This window comes from Meles meles, chromosome 20, assembly GCF_922984935.1.
Source record: "Meles meles chromosome 20, mMelMel3.1 paternal haplotype, whole genome shotgun sequence".
Lineage (NCBI taxonomy): Eukaryota > Metazoa > Chordata > Mammalia > Carnivora > Mustelidae > Meles > Meles meles.
The window spans coordinates 8129897-8145190 of record NC_060085.1 but is presented as its reverse complement, the minus strand read 5'-3'; the positions used below and the strand labels follow the sequence as shown (position 1 = coordinate 8145190).

Here is a 15294-nt window from a genome sequence, read left to right as displayed (position 1 = left end):
GTAGGTTTTGTTTAACGCCTTAATACAGTGCTCACTGAATACCCAGCACCGTCCTCACTGAATTCTCACGCCAACCCCGAAGTAGGTACTATTACGACCCCCATTTTACTGAAGAGGAAAGGGAGGCACAGAGGGGTGAAGTCATTTGCACAGGGAACAAAGGTAGTAAGTGGGATTCGAACCCCATAAATCTGGCTGCAGACTCCATCTTGCTATGCTGGCTGTTATGGAATTTATTTATTTATTACGTTGACTGTGAGTTCCCCACGCACACTCTATTGAACGTCAGCTCCACGAGACGCAGTCCTAAGGCTTCGCCCCTAAAATCCCGCCCTGGAGGCCGTGGGCTGCCAAGAAGACAGTTTCATGACTTGCCTGACGCTTTCCAGCCTGCGCAGGCGCATCACGCAGGACTCCCGCGGGCACACACACCCCCCTCCCTGCGCCTATTAGCCATCGCCAGAGACTGACGGAAGCGCCGGCGCAGGCGCACTAGGCCAGACCTGAAGCTACCTCCCGCCCATTCCCTGATGACTGATGGAGGATCAAGCCAATGGAAACGGGGCTCTTGGGAAAGGGGCGGGCCCTGAGGGCAGTTAAACTTGCGCGGGAATGGTCCTGGCGTAGTCATGGCGGCCTTCCGCGACATGGAGGAGGTGAGCCAGGGGTTGCTGAGCCTGCTAGGCGCTAACCGCGCGGAGGCACAGCAACGGCGGCTGCTGGGACGCCACGAACAAGTGGTGGAGCGCCTGCTGGAGACGCAAGACAACGCCGAGCAACGGCTGCGAGGTCAGGGCTGGGCCCGGGGGCGGCCGGGACCCAGGCCCGCGTCATGGCAGGGGGCGGCGGGTCAGCCTTGAAACCCTCCCTCCTGGGCGCTCCCATCCCTGCCCCATTCTCCCGTAGACACCGCCCGCTCTGAGCCTTAGTTTCCCCACCCGTGAAATGGGCTGCAGGATGGCAGCCACCTCCCAGGGAGTTAACTGGTGAATATAGGAGTTCGCAGGGTCTGAACCAACGCTGAGCGTTCCGTGAGCAGGAGCTGGGGAACTCAGGGTCCGGCGTGGGGCTCAGGAGTCAAAGCTCTGAGTTTTGCTCCCAGCATCCCCACTTCCTGAGGCGGTTCAGCTGTTTTACCGAGCACCTGCTGTGTGCCTGGGTGGAAGCAGAGAAGGAAACAGACAAAATCCCTTAGAGGATTGTTAATGCTAGCGGGGGTTGGGGGGGGCAGGTCAGAAGATCAACAAGAAAAATGGGTAAGTCGGGAGGTGATGGGCTAGGGAGAAAAATTGGATTGTATAGGCGGGTGTGGTGATGTTTTGGGGCAGGTCAGTGAAAGCCTTTTGGAAAGAGGATGTTTTAGCAGAAACCCAAGGAGACTTGGGAGGAAGCCAGGGCCATGGTGAGGATTCAACAGATCCGTGCTGGGAAAGTGCCCCCTGCTTTATATGGAGAGAAGAGTGGGTAGATAATACCATTTACGTGGAATTGAAGACACCATCAAATGTAAGACTCTTAAAGTTAAGGGAAAAAAGGCTTTGCTGATAATATCTTAACGTGCTGGAGAGAGAGGACTTGATCGAGCCTCTCCCACAGGTGAGAGGGGCTCACCCAGCGCCCCACCTGGATTTCAGGTAACTCATGAGGCCAGTGGCCCCAGTCCAGTGGCTGCCCTCTCAAGCCTCGGTGTCCTCCTCTGTAAAATGGGACCGTTGATAGCACCCATTGTCACTGCTCTCAGTGCCAGGTTTTTATTGCTTTTAAGGTTGCAGTTTGGGGGAGGGTATAAAATTGTTGGAAGACTTAGCCATTTCTAAGTGTCAGTTCGGTGGTGTTAAGCAGATTGACATCATTGTGCCGCCAACCCCACCGTCCGTCTCCAGAATGTTTTCATTGTCCGCAACTGAAACTATTCCTTAAACGCTGGCTCCCCATTTCCCCTCCTCCCAGCCCCTGGCACCCACCATTCTGCTTCCTGTCTCTATGGATTTTGACTGTTCTAGGGACCTCATATAAACTGGAGTCCTGGAATTTTGTGTCTGGCTTATTTTCTTTTTATTGTTATTTTTTTATATTTCGTGTCTGGCTTATTTCATTGAGCACAGTGGTTTCTTTTTATTTTTTTTTTTAAGATTTTATTCATTTATTTTGACAGAGAGATAAACTTTCGTCTCTCTTGTGCTGCGCACAAGCAGGGGGAGCAGCAGGCAGAGACAGAGGGAGGAGCACACTCCCCACGGAGCGGGCCTCCATTTCAGGTCCCTGGGATCATGACCTGAGCCAAAGGCAGACGCTGACTGAGGCACTCACATAGCACAATGATTTGAAGATTCATCCACGTTGTAGCCAGTCAGAATTTCCTTTCCTTGTAGGGCTAAATAATAATCCAGTGTATGGCCATACCTCATTTTGTTTGTCCATTCATCCACTGATGGACAGTTGGTAGCTTCCAGCCCCCAGCTGCTGTGAATAATGCTGCCGTGAACATGGGTGTGCAAATATCTCTTTGGGTCCCTGCTTTCAATTCTTTTTGCATTTTCCCAGAAGTGGAATCGCTAGATCACATGGTAATTTGATATTTAATCTTTTGAGAAACTGTCATCCAGTTTTCCACAGTGGTTTCGTTGCCAGGGTTTTGTTTTTTGTTTTGTTTTGTTTTTTTAAATGCCTTTTTACGGTTACATTTCACACGGAGATGCTGTTTAGGTTGAGACCGAAATGACCTAGGAGCTAGGCAGGGGATGGCTTGGGGCAAGAATGTTCCTGGCAGAGGTGGCTGCAAATGCCAAGGTCACAAGGTGAGAGTGAACTTGGAGACCCAGGAAAAAGTGCTGAAGGTCAGCCACAGCAAGACCCTGCCGGCAGCGAGCCCCCAGCAGGAGTTTGGAGGTTCTAAGTTTGGTGGATGCCCAGTCAGTCTTCTCCTTCTGTCCTCCACCTCTCTTGTTCCTCTCTCTTCTCTCCTCCCTACTCCATTCACCGCCCCCTCCACTGATGGTTGGGGGAGAAGATGGCATCACCCACACTGCCTGAGTTTTAGCAGAACGGATGGAGTTGGGGCTGGGAGACAAGAGTCAGTGGACCAGGGAGCTGGGATTCAGTTCAGATCCGGGCTTCAGAGCTAAGCGCCTGTGGACAAGTCACTGAACATCTTGGGGCTTCTTGTCCTTCACCTCTCCATGGGGGCGGGGCTAAAGCCACATCCCTCAGAGACTTGTGAGGGAGGAGGGCCCTCCCAGGGAGGAATCCAAGGAGACTCAGGTTGTCTGTGGGGAGGGTGAGGGGAGAAGGGGCAGGAAGGCTGCAGAAGAGAACCAGACCCTCAGCTATCCTAACAGGAAATCAGCAGGCACTGTTTAAAACAGACAAATCAAGAAATAGCAGCATAAGCAGATTATTTAGAAATGTGAAGGTCAATGCCAGAGAAAACAGTGAGGAGTTGAAAGTGGCTGCTTCAGAGGGGTGGAGAGGCTGGTGGGGGCGGGGGGGGGGGTGCCTGTGTGCATTTAAATTTTCACAGCCATATACATACAATATTTTGATGAATAATTAACTTAATGTAAGTTTGTAAACACTTAAACGCCAGCCCTTTGGGAAGCATTTCCATCTGTGCCTTCTTTAAGTTGGCGGGTTTCTCCAGCTGTCTGGGAAGGAACATGGTAACCTTGTTAGGGTGTTTTTGATCTTTCTGGATGTTTTGTTCAAAGCGTGTTTATTCTGAGTAGGTGCTGGCGATCTACGGTAGCTGTAAGATGTAATCCCTGATTCGAGGAGGAAAGAGGAGGAACGAGTCATTCGGAGCTGGGGTGCTGTCAGGGAAGCATGGCCGCACCCTAGGAGGGAGAGGAGAGTGTCCAGCTGCCCAAGTTGTGCACTGCCCAGGAGGTCTTGAAGGCTGGGTCCAGGAGTGTGCAATGGGCAGGAGCACAGCGGCGTCCCACAGTGGACAGGCAGGTGGAGGCCAGGCCCTGTAAAAAAACGGGGCTTGTTTGCAGAATGATGAGGTGTCTCTGTGGCCAGAGCAGTGAGGAAAGCACACGGTGGGGTGAAAAGCAGCGAGAAAGGCTGTCGGTGAAGTTAAAGCTGCTCAGAGGGACCCGGGCCTTATCTTTTAGACACTAGGGGGCCATGGGTGGTCTTTGAGCAGGGGAGGGACTTCTCATTTGGTCTCTAAGGCAGCCGCACCAGAGGCAGAGAGCAGAAGGGATTGGCAATAGGAGAGACCAAAGCAGGGAGCGCGGGGGAGGCTGTTGGGTTGGTCCTGGAGGAACCCATGAGGGGGTTCCCGCTAGCCAGGAGGAGGGGACTGGCCAGGCCAGGCCTGGATCGCTAATTGGATGTGGAAAGCAAGGGCCAAGCTTCTTGCTTGGGCAACAAAGTTGAACGTGACATTATAAATTAAGACTAGGTGTGCAAGGAAAGGCTGGATTGGTTGATTTCTTGATTTCTTTACCCATTTGTTCATTTTCTTTGGCGGATTCAAATGTGTTTTGGTGAAATAGTAACACTTTTGCGAGGTCCGGATGGAACGGGGTGGTGGGCTTTTGGAAATAGGACCAGCAGTTTGGGGAGCCGTAGGCGAGGAAGTGAGGAGTGGCCAAGGCCTCCGGCACGGGCAGACCCAGGAGAAACCATGCCGAAGGGCCTCAGCCTTCTCTCCCCCATCCGCAGAGATCCTGGCCATGGAGGAAGAAGTGGCCCAGAGCCTCCTTGATGCCAAAGAGCGGGCGCACCAGGGGGCCGTCGAGTTGCAGCAGCTCAAAGAGGAGCTTCAGAAGGCGGGCGCGGAGGACACCCGCGTGAAGGCCAGCCTCGGATATCCTTCCTGCTGGGTGCGGCGGCCGGGCTGCGGGCTCACCGCGGCACGCCCATTCATTCCCGCCGGGCGCCGGGCTTCGAGCCAGGGACCCTAGGCCTCCCCGTGGCTGGGGTTAGCGGGGGCAACCCCGCTCCAGAGCAAGGTGACCTTAACTGTCTGCTTTACTCAGCTCACCCAAGAGCTGGAGGAGCTCAAGGAGATCGAGGCCAGTCTGGAGAGACAGGAAAGGGAAGTTGACGAAGACACGACGGTCACCATCCCTTCGGCTGTGTAGGTCCCTCCAGCACGCAGGGCGGCGGGTGTGATCCCACAGCTCTGAGCTGGAGTCCATGCTTGGGGTGACTTTCTTTTCTCTCTCCTCCTCTGTGTGTGTGTGTGTGTGTGTTCGTGCGTTCGTGTGTTCTCATACAGGTACGTGGCTCAACTTTATCATCGAATCAGTAAAATCGAGTGGGACTATGAGAGCGAGGCGGGCATGGTCAAAGGCAGTATCCTTTGCGGAGAAAGCGGAGCCCGGTGCGCCGCTGGTGGCGAGGGGGGCCTGTAGGGCCACTGTGAACCGCAGTCTGGCAAGTCCCCCAAACCCCCAGAGGACCCCGCAGCCCCCCTTCTGGGTACAGACACAAAAATACGGAAAGCAGAGCCTCAAAGAGATAGTTGGACACCTGTGTGCATGACGGCGGTGGTCCCCACGGCCAAAAGGTGGGAGCGACCCAGCGATGGCATGGCAGACTGCTGGGTAAGCACACGCTGGTGTACCTGTCCTTGAGGTATGCTGTAGTCAGGGAGGACGTTCTGGCACATACTAGAACATGGTTGTACCTGGAGGACATGGTAAGTGAAACCAGCCAGACACAACAAGTAAACAGGTGTCTCGTTCCACAGACAGGAAGGGTCCCTAGGGGAGTCAAAGCCACAGAGACAGGAAGGAGATGGCAGGCATCCGGGGGAGGGGAAGGGGAGTCTGTGGTCCATGGCAACAGCGTCTCCATGGGGAAGATGGAAAGTTCTGGAGACCGATGGTGCGGATGGCTGCACAATCCCGTGCCTGTACTTAATGCCACTGAGCTCTACACTTAAAAACTCGCTAAGATGGTAGATTTTATATGTATTTCAGCACAATTTTTTGTAAAGATAGTACGTTATCAGAATTTAACTTTTTGTTCACAGAAATCTCGTTCGGTCTCTAAATACCGTCTTGCAGTTTCTTCAGGGGGAGTATCCTTCACTCCTGGGGTCCCGGGGGTGCCGTGTGTGTCAGGCTTCCTTACATCCGCGCCCTCAGTCCATCACGGCCCGAGCATCGCGCAGCCTCTCCACCTGGACAGCACCCAGCTCTCCAGGAAGTTCATCAGCGACTACCTCTGGAGCCTGGTGGACACAGACTGGTAGCCGGGGGCCTCGGGGACGCTTCCACCCACGGCACGACCCAGGTGTGCTGGGCGGTCGGTGTCTCGAGGGTGAGAGGAACTGGACATTAAATGTTTGTACACAAATAGTCTGGGTTTTTTTTGTTTTTTTTGTTTGTCTTTTGGGTTTTTTTTGGTTTTTGTTTTAACTGAATTTCATTTGGCCTTTGGCCTCAGCGCTGGCACAGCCTTGGCTAGGGAACTTCGGAGAACTGCCTGGAGACTAGACCTGCAGCTTCACATCGTGGCCACACTGTGCAAATGGCACCATAGTGTATGATGACCCGTCCTGCGTCTTTGTCATCTGTGATTCAAGTTGGGCCCCTTTGTAGTGACTCGGGGCATAGTCTTGAGTGCCACCGTGTGCCCAGAACTGGAACATGGAGGTGCTGGCTGGAGCCCTGGCAGCCCTGTTGCCGCACGTAAGGAGGGGTATAAGCCTCTAGGGTTGACGGGAGCCTGGTTCCCTGATGACCGTGGAGCTGGGTATCAGCAGCACTGGACTTTTGTTTTAAGATTTTATTTGTTTATTTATTGGAGAGAGAAAAAGAGAGAGTGTGAGCTTGGGAAGAGGGACATGTACACTCCGGGCTGAGTATGGAGCCTGATCCAGAGCTCAGCCCCATGACCCCGAGATCATAACCTGAGCTGAAAGCAAGAATCAGATGCTTAACCAGCTGAGCCACCCAGGCGCCCCTGGACCTTTTCTTTTGAAGTAGGCTCCCCACCCAGTGTAGAGCCCAATACAGGGCTTGAACTCATGACCCTGAGATCCAGACTTGAGCTGAGATCGAGTCAGACGCTCAGCAGACTGAGCCACCCAGGCGCCCAGCACGGGACTAGTTTATGAGGGGAGACTACGTAGTCTTGGTGTGCCGCTCTTTTCCGTTTTGTTTTGGGGTTTTTTGTTTTTGTTTAGAATCTCTACACACTCAGCATGGGGCCTGAACTCACGACCCTGAGATCAAGAGAGGCCTGCTCCCCTGACGGAGGCAGCCAGGCGCTCCACAGCTCAAGTAAATCTAACTGATGCAGCAGACAACCCAGACTGAACTCCGTGTCCACCTCCCACACCCCCAGTGACCTGGGGTACCACTGAGAATGGGAAGCTTATGGCCAGCCTGCCTGCCTGAGGGCAGAGAAGGGAAGTAGTTTCCCCTCAAACCTAGGGACTGCCTTCTACGTACAGCCTGGTCGGGAGGTATGGCACGGTCACACGAGCCTCTGGGTCCTCTGGTCGGGGGTTTTGTACACGGCCGCATAAAGGAGTTGTTTCTAGAAGGTGCCAGGTTACAGTGGTTTCTGATTGGAAAGGAGGCATTCCAGGCAGAGCAGTGAGCAGGAGGTTCCAGTGGCTTCTGAGCACATCATGGGCACCAGACACGGTCCACTCAGGTCACCCTTGCGGGTTCTGGGGCAAAGAAGTCTGCCTGTCAGACTCTAGGGGCATGGATCAGTTCACTTGGTTCACAAGGATTCCCACAACCTTCGAGGTTCTGTTCCTATGCCAAGGGCTTGGCTTTACATGTTCGAGTAAATGGTCTCATAATTCCTCCTGAGCTGTTTTCATTTTCAAGAACAGTAGGGTCTTTTATGGCATGAAATAGGCGCAGAGCCTCCTGTTGGTACCATCAGCCTCCGGAGGGCAAAAGACTTGAACTTGACCATGGTTTTCCCACCTCAGCCCTAGGGACATCGGGCCCAGTCATTCTCTGTGGTACAGGCTGTCCTGGACATTGCAGGACCTTGAGCAGCATTTCTGGCCCTCCCCATCTGGATGCCAGGAGCACCCCTCAGTCGAGCACACACGAGGCAGTGCCCCGCCCCCACACCCCACCTTGCAGCCTCAGCCAAGAACCAGCCAGGCTGAGTAGCTGCTGTCGCGCTGATGGGCTTTCCTGCTAACAGCTGGCCTCCACCTGCTTGACGGCAGGGGGGAAGGTGCCGGCAGTGCACCCTGCGGGGGGGGGGGTGGGGGGAGCGCGTGAGAACCGGCCCGGCCCAGCCCAGCTGAGAGCCCCCGGCAGGCGACCCGCGCATCCTTGTAGCGCATCAAGCAAGCCTGCAGGTGTGCGGCTCCTTGCAGACCAGAGCCTGGGAGCGCCTGAGGCCCAGGCCCTAAAGCCCTCCCTCCACGCAGTCGCTTTGCTTGGTTCTGGGAAGGGGCCGAGGAGGTATTGGCCGGCGTGGAGCTCAGTTTCCCCAAGAAGACGGTCCCTTCAGGGAGGCCGCGTGAACCCTGGCTCAGAGCGGCCGTGTGCCTCTGTCGACCCAGACAGCACCGTCCGCCACCACCCCCGGGGACGGGCCGGCGGCATGAGCAAGCGGGTAAGGAACGTGGCCTGGCGGGCGGGTGCAGGGAGGCGCCTGAGCTCACAGGGGCCGGGAGAGGACCCGGCCCTCCGCATGCCTGGGCCCTGACTCACTGCCCGGTGCTGGCTGGGTGCCCGGGACAGCCGGCAGGCCAGCCTCGGGCCCACAGCCTCCAGGGTGCTCCCCCGCCCCTGCCCCCGCGCGGCCTTCCTCGGAGAGCCGCCCCGGCCGTGGTGGTCACCAGCCCCGGGACTCTGGAGGCCAGCCACGGGCCTGCTGCGGGTTTGGCCCAGCCTGGCTGAAGGAGAAGTGAGATTCGTGTCCCCATGCCCGGGACTGGGGAGCCGGCTCACTGGCCTTGACCCCCTTCCCCTCGTGCCCCCCCCAGCGTCTTCCCAAGCCAGGAAAGAGTGTTCATCTTACAGGTGGGCCGACCGGCACGGAATGGTCCGGTCACCTGCCCAAAGTCACAGGACAGTGACACCCCTGGGTCTGAGCCCCCCCCAGTAGGGCTGAGGGGTCCGTGGAGGAGCAGCTCCGCAGCCCCTTTTTCAAGGTGACCCGCGGAGAAAGAGGCCCAGCAGTGGGGAGCCCGGGCCTGTGTTGCTGGAGCTGCAAAGCTGACGTTCCCGATAAAGTCATCGCGGATAGCTGGCCACGAGTCAGACGTCCGAAGGCCCAGCTGACCCGGCTTGTAGCCGGTGTTTTGGGGAAGGAGCCCAGGAAATGCTGAGGGAGAGTGGAGGCCCGCACACTGGGCAGTCGTGGGGCCAGCCCCCACTGCCTGCCCCCGAGGGGCCCACTTGGCCTCTTTCTCTAAACTCCCAGGACTTTCATTGCCCTGGGTGGTCCACCCAGTGTCCCCCACCCCCGTCCCCATGTGAGCTGTGAACAGACTCTTCAGTGGTGAGCGAGTGTGCGTGTGCCTGGGGCACCGGGTTCCGGGGCTGGAATCAAACCTCCATTGCAGGATGTGAGGCCGAGGCCTGATCTCTCTGGACTGGCTGGGGAGAGACCGGAAAGGTTGTCCTCAAGACAGGGTTTGGGTTCCTGGGGATCCCCTGCGTGTGGTCTGGGGACCTCCTGCAGGCTCCCCAACTGATGCAGAAATGTGGGCAGGGCATCTCTGGCCCACCGGGCCACCCTTCTGCATCAGGGAGCCACACTCCCGTGGAGGCCAAGACTAATGGGTTGAGGAGGAAACTGAGTCACAGAGAGTACACCAGTTAATTGTGTAAGTTCTCACGGGGGATGAGCAGCAGAGCCAGGGTTTGGACAGGACCCAGAGTTTGGGTACCGAACTCCCCCTTCCAGTTAGTGATACAAGCCGTTGCTGTTCTGGGCGGGGGGATTTCTATAAGAGGCCCAGGGGAGGAGGGGGCGTTGGAGCCCAGACCTGAGCCCCCAGGGTGCAAAAGTGTGGAGATCATGATCCAGGCAGAGGGAACAGCAAGTGCAAAGGTGGGTGTGCAGGGGTAGCAAAGCAGTGAGGGGGGGGGGGGTTGATGCCATAGGGTCCGGACTAGGGAGTGGTTGCTTGATCATGCTGGGCCTGCAGTCCCCAGTAAGATCTGGAGAGGATTTCAGATTCCAGGCAGGACCAGAGTTGGGACCCGGGAAAGGGAGTCTTTAGCACAGGACACCTTGCAGTAGCCCAGCGTTTCTAGAGAGGGCTGGTCTTGCCGTGAACCCCCAAGCTCCCCCCTCCATCCCAGGCACAGCGTGGGAGTAGAGGCCAGGATAAGCAGAGCAGCTGGGCCTGGGAGGGTGGGGCTCCAGGAGGAGGGAGCCCCTCCACCAAGGGCAGGAAGCAAGGCTGAAACCCGAGCTTTCTGGAGTGGGAGCTGGACCAGACCCAGAGTCCCCAGGGCGGCCCGTCTCCAACCCCCCTCCCCACCCCTAGCTGCCCAGCTCTGCAGGGTGGCTGATGTGACCAGGGCTCGCCCTCATCCCTTCCTCTGAGAATTCACTTCCTGGGGGACTGAAGGAGGTACTGCCCCTCCCACAGGGGGGAGGGGCTGGCAGGGGAAGCTGCGGGGCTGGGGGGGTGAAGGGCAGCCCTCTGCCCCCCCCCCCCCCCACCTGGGCTCAGTCCCGCAGGCTCCAGCCTGACTCACCGCAGGCAGCTGTGGTTTGGGCTGCCAGGGGCGGGGCAACAGAGGACACAAGTTGGGGGTATCAAGCTTAGGGGAGCAACTTCCTCCCGCCACCCACCCTGCCCTGGCCAGAGCTACTGAGCCCTCAGAACCGAGGAGGACAGGACCGCCAGTCCCCCACCCTGTCCTTGGGGGTGACAGTCCCCAAGCGGCAGGATGTCTCTGCCCCGCCAGAACCAGCACCGTCACGGTTCTCTGGTGCTGAGCCCACAGACCAGGGAGGCCGCCGTAGGGCCTTCCAATAGGAGACCCTGTTCTGAGCCCTAAGAATCCGGCCCCTCTACCCCTCGCAGCCAGCAGGGGAAGCCATGGGGTGGGAACTATCCTCCCACGCCCCGGAGCTGCATGAGCTGAGCCCAGTGACCCACCCAAGCCTCCCCTTTCCCATCTGTGAAATGGGCGCTGGCTACTGTCCTCTCCTCAGGGGGCCACACGGAGGAGCAGACGAAGCTCTAAGCCCTACGTGGCGGTATCATTTGCAGGGGTTGCTGTGGGGGCCCCGAGGAAGGGTTTCAGTCACCAGTCTTTCAGCAGAAAACAGCTGAAGCCAGATACCGGTAAGAAGCTTCCATCACCTCTGGCCACCCCCTTGCGTGCCCTTGGCCCAGGGACCCCCCCCCCCCCAACTCTTGCCACCTCCCCGTCGCTGCATCCCCGGGCACCTCCAGGCCCCTTCTGTTTGCCAAGCCATTTACGCTCATTTGTCCATTTACGCTCGTTTGCCACGCGGCTGAGCATGGAATCAGTCAATCAACCAATTATCGAGCGCCCGCGTGCGGGGCCCGCGGCGTCCTGTGCCTTCTGCTCAGTTTTCACCCCCAGAGGCAATTTGGAACCTTCCCAAGACAAAAGGCGGAAGGAAGGAAGGAAGTGCCACCCTGTGGCCACAGAAAAGATAACAGGCTCTCGGCCCCCGGCCTTCCTCTCCGGGCATGCGCAGAACCCCCGACCCCTGCTCTGAGCCTGGGAGGGGATTAGCACTGGGCCCAGTTTCAGGTGGGGAAACTGAGGCTCTCGTGGGCTCGGGGTCATCCATCCCAACCTAGGTGGCCTGGCCCAGGATGTGTTCCTTCCCACCCCACTGTCGGGCTCTCTGGGTCGCCCCTTCCCACCCCGTTCCTGCTCTCCCTTCCTCTGCCCTGTAAGGCAGGGGACCCCATTCCCCAGGTCCCGCTGGGTTCAGCCAATGGAGGCCGCTGGTGGGAGAGAGCACCGGGAGGAGGGGAGACGCTGACTCTCCCTTTTCGTCTGCCATACACAGTGTCTCCTGGGAGGCTCCCACCCGCTCCCTCCCCGGGTCCAGTGACGCCAGCCCCATCCTACGCTGTTGCTTACTTCTGGCTGCCTATTGTTCCCCAGTTTAGTCTCTAAATTATCATTTAGTATGTGTTCCAATTGTGTTCCAATACACAAAACATCAAATTCGCCATCTTAACCATGTTTAACCATCTAACTCAAGGGCATCAAGTACAATCACATGGTTGTGCGGCCACGGCCAGAACTTCCTTCTTCCCAAACTGAATCTCCGTCCCCACTGAATGCCAACTCGCCACGCCCCTCTCCCAGCCCCTCCCCCAGCCCCTGGCGCCCACCATCTCCTTCCGGTATCTACGAATCAGAATTCTTTAGGGACCTCAAGTGGAATCCTGGAGTGTGAGCTGGCATGTCATGATGGTTTGGTCTTTTTTTGTTTTTGTTTTGTTTTTTTTTTGTTTTGTTAGTTTTTTGGTCTCTTATACGCAGTTCCCCATATTAAGTTCTTTCTATCCGTCCACCTGCTGTGTTCCTGAGCGCACCCCTCCCAGGGACCCGCCTAGACTACTTGTGGTTTGATCTGCCATGCCCAGGGAAAGGGGTCTTAATGGCCAGCAGGTCCAGACCCCCGTAAAGCCGGGGTGCAGGAAAGAACAGGGAAGCACGTGGTTGGACGCCCACAGCTCTCGCCGAATGTTGCCGCTATGGAATGTGAGAATTCGTGGGGAACTCATGATTATTTGGATTTGTGTTGGAAAATCTCGTTTTATGTCTTACTGATTAATTTCACAGGTGTTTATCCTGTTTCATCCTTCAAGAAAACCTCACAGCAACCACTCCGGGACCCCAAACGGTCTTCTGAAGGGAAGCTCCGTGCGGGTGTGGAAATCGTCTGATTGGACCAGGTGGGAAGGTCTCGGCCCCAGGCCACTCTCCCCCCCAGTTCAGCGTCTGGATTCAGCTCAGACGTCACCTCCTTGGAGAATCCTTCCCTGAGCCCTCCCGAAAGGAGTCACTTCTCTGTCCCACTGCCCTAAAATTCTTCTAGAATATTCTTCTAACATTATAGTCTTTGTATCTATTTCCCCTTCTACAATGTCAGCTCCTTGAGGGCAGACTCTCACTTCTATGGTTTTATTCACTGCGGTCTCCCACATTCCTAGACCAGGACCCGGCCCACAACACAGGAGTCCCATAAATGCAGGTTCTGTGAATGAGCATGCGGGAGATTTAGCAAAACCCCAATTCAGGGAAGCACCCCATAGCCTGTAGCCCGTCCCGAGCTCTGAGGAAATGTTCCCTTTTCCAGATCCATCTTCTGGGGGAGTCCTGCCCATGCACAGAAGGAGCCCACACACCAGAGGAAGAAAACGGTCTGGGTTTTGCCAGCAGTTCATTTAAGAAATTTAATCGATCACAGTAAGACATTCGGGCTATAAAAACATTCTATACAGGGGTTTAAAAAGCGATACCCACCCCCCAAAAGCAACCCACCATATATACAACACAGACACGATTCTCCTGAAGAGCTTTGCGCTAATCTTTGTACAAAAAGAGGCGTCTCAGAGACGACTTCCCCCCAAGGCAGAGCCCCCGGAGGGGTCAGCGATGCAGCAACCAGGGTTTGCAAAAATAAATAGATCTTTGTTTCATATATAGAAGTGATACACGTTTAACAAATATACAAAGTGCAAACATAACAAAAAAGCCCCCCCACTCCGTGATCTGTACGGGGGGGTTATTTACATGCTTCGGCGGGAGAAAAGGCTTCACAGTTTCCTAGAGGGTAGGGCACAGTGTCAGGCGGTCATGCGGTGAGCGACGGGCAGGCCCCGGACGAGGCCAGGCAGGAGGCCACAGGAGGCCGCCTCTTCTCTCTTTGGTCGGAAGGGCGACACGGATGAGAGCATGGGAGAGACGTTTTAAGAAGTCCCGTGAGCCGACCAAGCCCAGGGGGATGTCTTACAGGGCTAAAATGCCGTGCCCGTGCTGGGCGGGCACCCATCGACGACAAGCATCTTGTTGGGGGAAATGAATGGCTCAGGGCGTCTGCACAGAAGCAGAAACACTAGTGGGACAGTGAAGACGGCGGCTTTGAGGCGCTCGGCGGGGAGAGGGGAGAGGGGAGAGGTCCCGAGATCCCGCATGGTCGTCCACGCGCGGGCCCGGAGCCCATCCCAACCAGAGCAGAAACCAGTGCAAAACAGTAACAATGTCAATGTTATACAAGATACAGCCCTGAACTAGAAAAAAAAAGTGCTCGAGCGATCTGGAAGGGTCTGGCAGAGGCGCGGGGGCTGCGGTCCAGGCCACCACACCTGGACCACAGAACGCTCTTAGAGATTGGAGGCCGCTGTCTGCCCGCCATCAGCTAACTGGGCGTCTCAGGCACTTAATCCATATTAAGGGCAACCGGTAACCTGGGGACGGTGGAGGTTTCGGGGAATGAACGGGACTCACTTGGCCCCACCCCCCCGGGATGCTGGATTTGGCCAGGTCAAGACCAATGCCAGAGTCTTGGTGTCAAAGGAGGGCACAGACCTCGCTTGGAAAACCCGAGTTTGATCCGGACCTGAGGTGCAGCAAAGCAACAGTGAGCGCTGGCTGTCCAGCAAGGCAGAGGTGAGCACGTTTACTCCTGAGTTTGGGGACTCGGGCTGGGGCAGGGGCGGGGACGGGGAGGGGTAGAGCAGCCACCCAGGACCTCGCAGGTCGGGTAGGGTCTGCTCTCCAGTTCCCAGCCCCTTGCCTTCTCTGTCCCTCTGGCAGTCCCTGGAGAGGGCAGAGACGCCCCCCCCAGCTCATTCGGCCTTCTCTTCTCCGCTAAGTCACAAAGAAAAAAAATTCCAACCTCAACCCGTCGCACGGGCGCCGTCGGAAGCCCGTCTGCCTCCCAGACGAATAAATATATAGAACAAAGCTCTGGCAGGACAGGCCCAGCGGCTGCAGGCGCTGCTTTGGGTTCGCTGCTTTCTTTGCATGAAACGGGAGGGCGTCAAGGTCTCAGGAAGGGTTTGGGGCAGGTCAAGGGTCTGGGGAGAAAGTCTTCTTCCTGCCCGTGACCAGCAGCAGGTTCCGGGGAAGGACGGGCCTGGAAGCAGCAGTTCACGCCGCCTCGTCCTCCAGGCTGACCATCTGTCTCTGTCACGAAAGAGAAACGCCGGAAGCGATCAGGCCAACGTTCAGTAAACATGGCCAGAGGCCACCTACGCCTCCTGGCCCCCCAGCCCCCCTCATCGCTGGCTGGGACCAGCGCAGCGGCCTCTGTCCTGGTCCCCAGCTCCCGACCTTGGCCCCGGTCTTTTTCCCCCCACAGCCACCTGAGGGCGCCTGTGAGCCCCAA

At 56.8% G+C, this 15294-nt stretch overlaps 2 protein-coding genes and 1 long non-coding RNA gene across 3 annotated transcripts in view; 2 read left to right on the top strand and 1 right to left on the bottom strand.

The window, feature by feature from the left end:
• The first annotated feature begins 613 nt into the window (after window positions 1–613).
• Window positions 614–6308, top strand: SPC24 (SPC24 component of NDC80 kinetochore complex). Its single transcript, XM_045991495.1, has 5 exons — window positions 614–789; window positions 4672–4816; window positions 4985–5089; window positions 5231–5307; window positions 6105–6308. The coding sequence occupies exons 1-5, from the start codon at window positions 630–632 to the stop codon at window positions 6209–6211; spliced, it is 594 nt and encodes a 197-aa protein (XP_045847451.1). The 5' UTR covers window positions 614–629; the 3' UTR covers window positions 6212–6308.
• Window positions 6309–8125: 1817 nt separating this feature from the next.
• Window positions 8126–13394, top strand: LOC123932624. Its single transcript, XR_006816465.1, has 4 exons — window positions 8126–8556; window positions 11180–11254; window positions 12744–12856; window positions 13261–13394. It is a non-coding gene; the product is annotated as an uncharacterized LOC123932624 (long non-coding RNA).
• LDLR (low density lipoprotein receptor) overlaps window positions 13344–15294 on the bottom strand; it is a 34475-nt gene continuing 32524 nt past the window's right edge. The window contains exon 18 of the mRNA XM_045991045.1: window positions 13344–15092. Within this exon, the coding sequence (XP_045847001.1) occupies window positions 15057–15092 (36 nt within the window). The 3' untranslated portion in view covers window positions 13344–15056. The remainder of the gene's footprint in view (window positions 15093–15294) is intronic.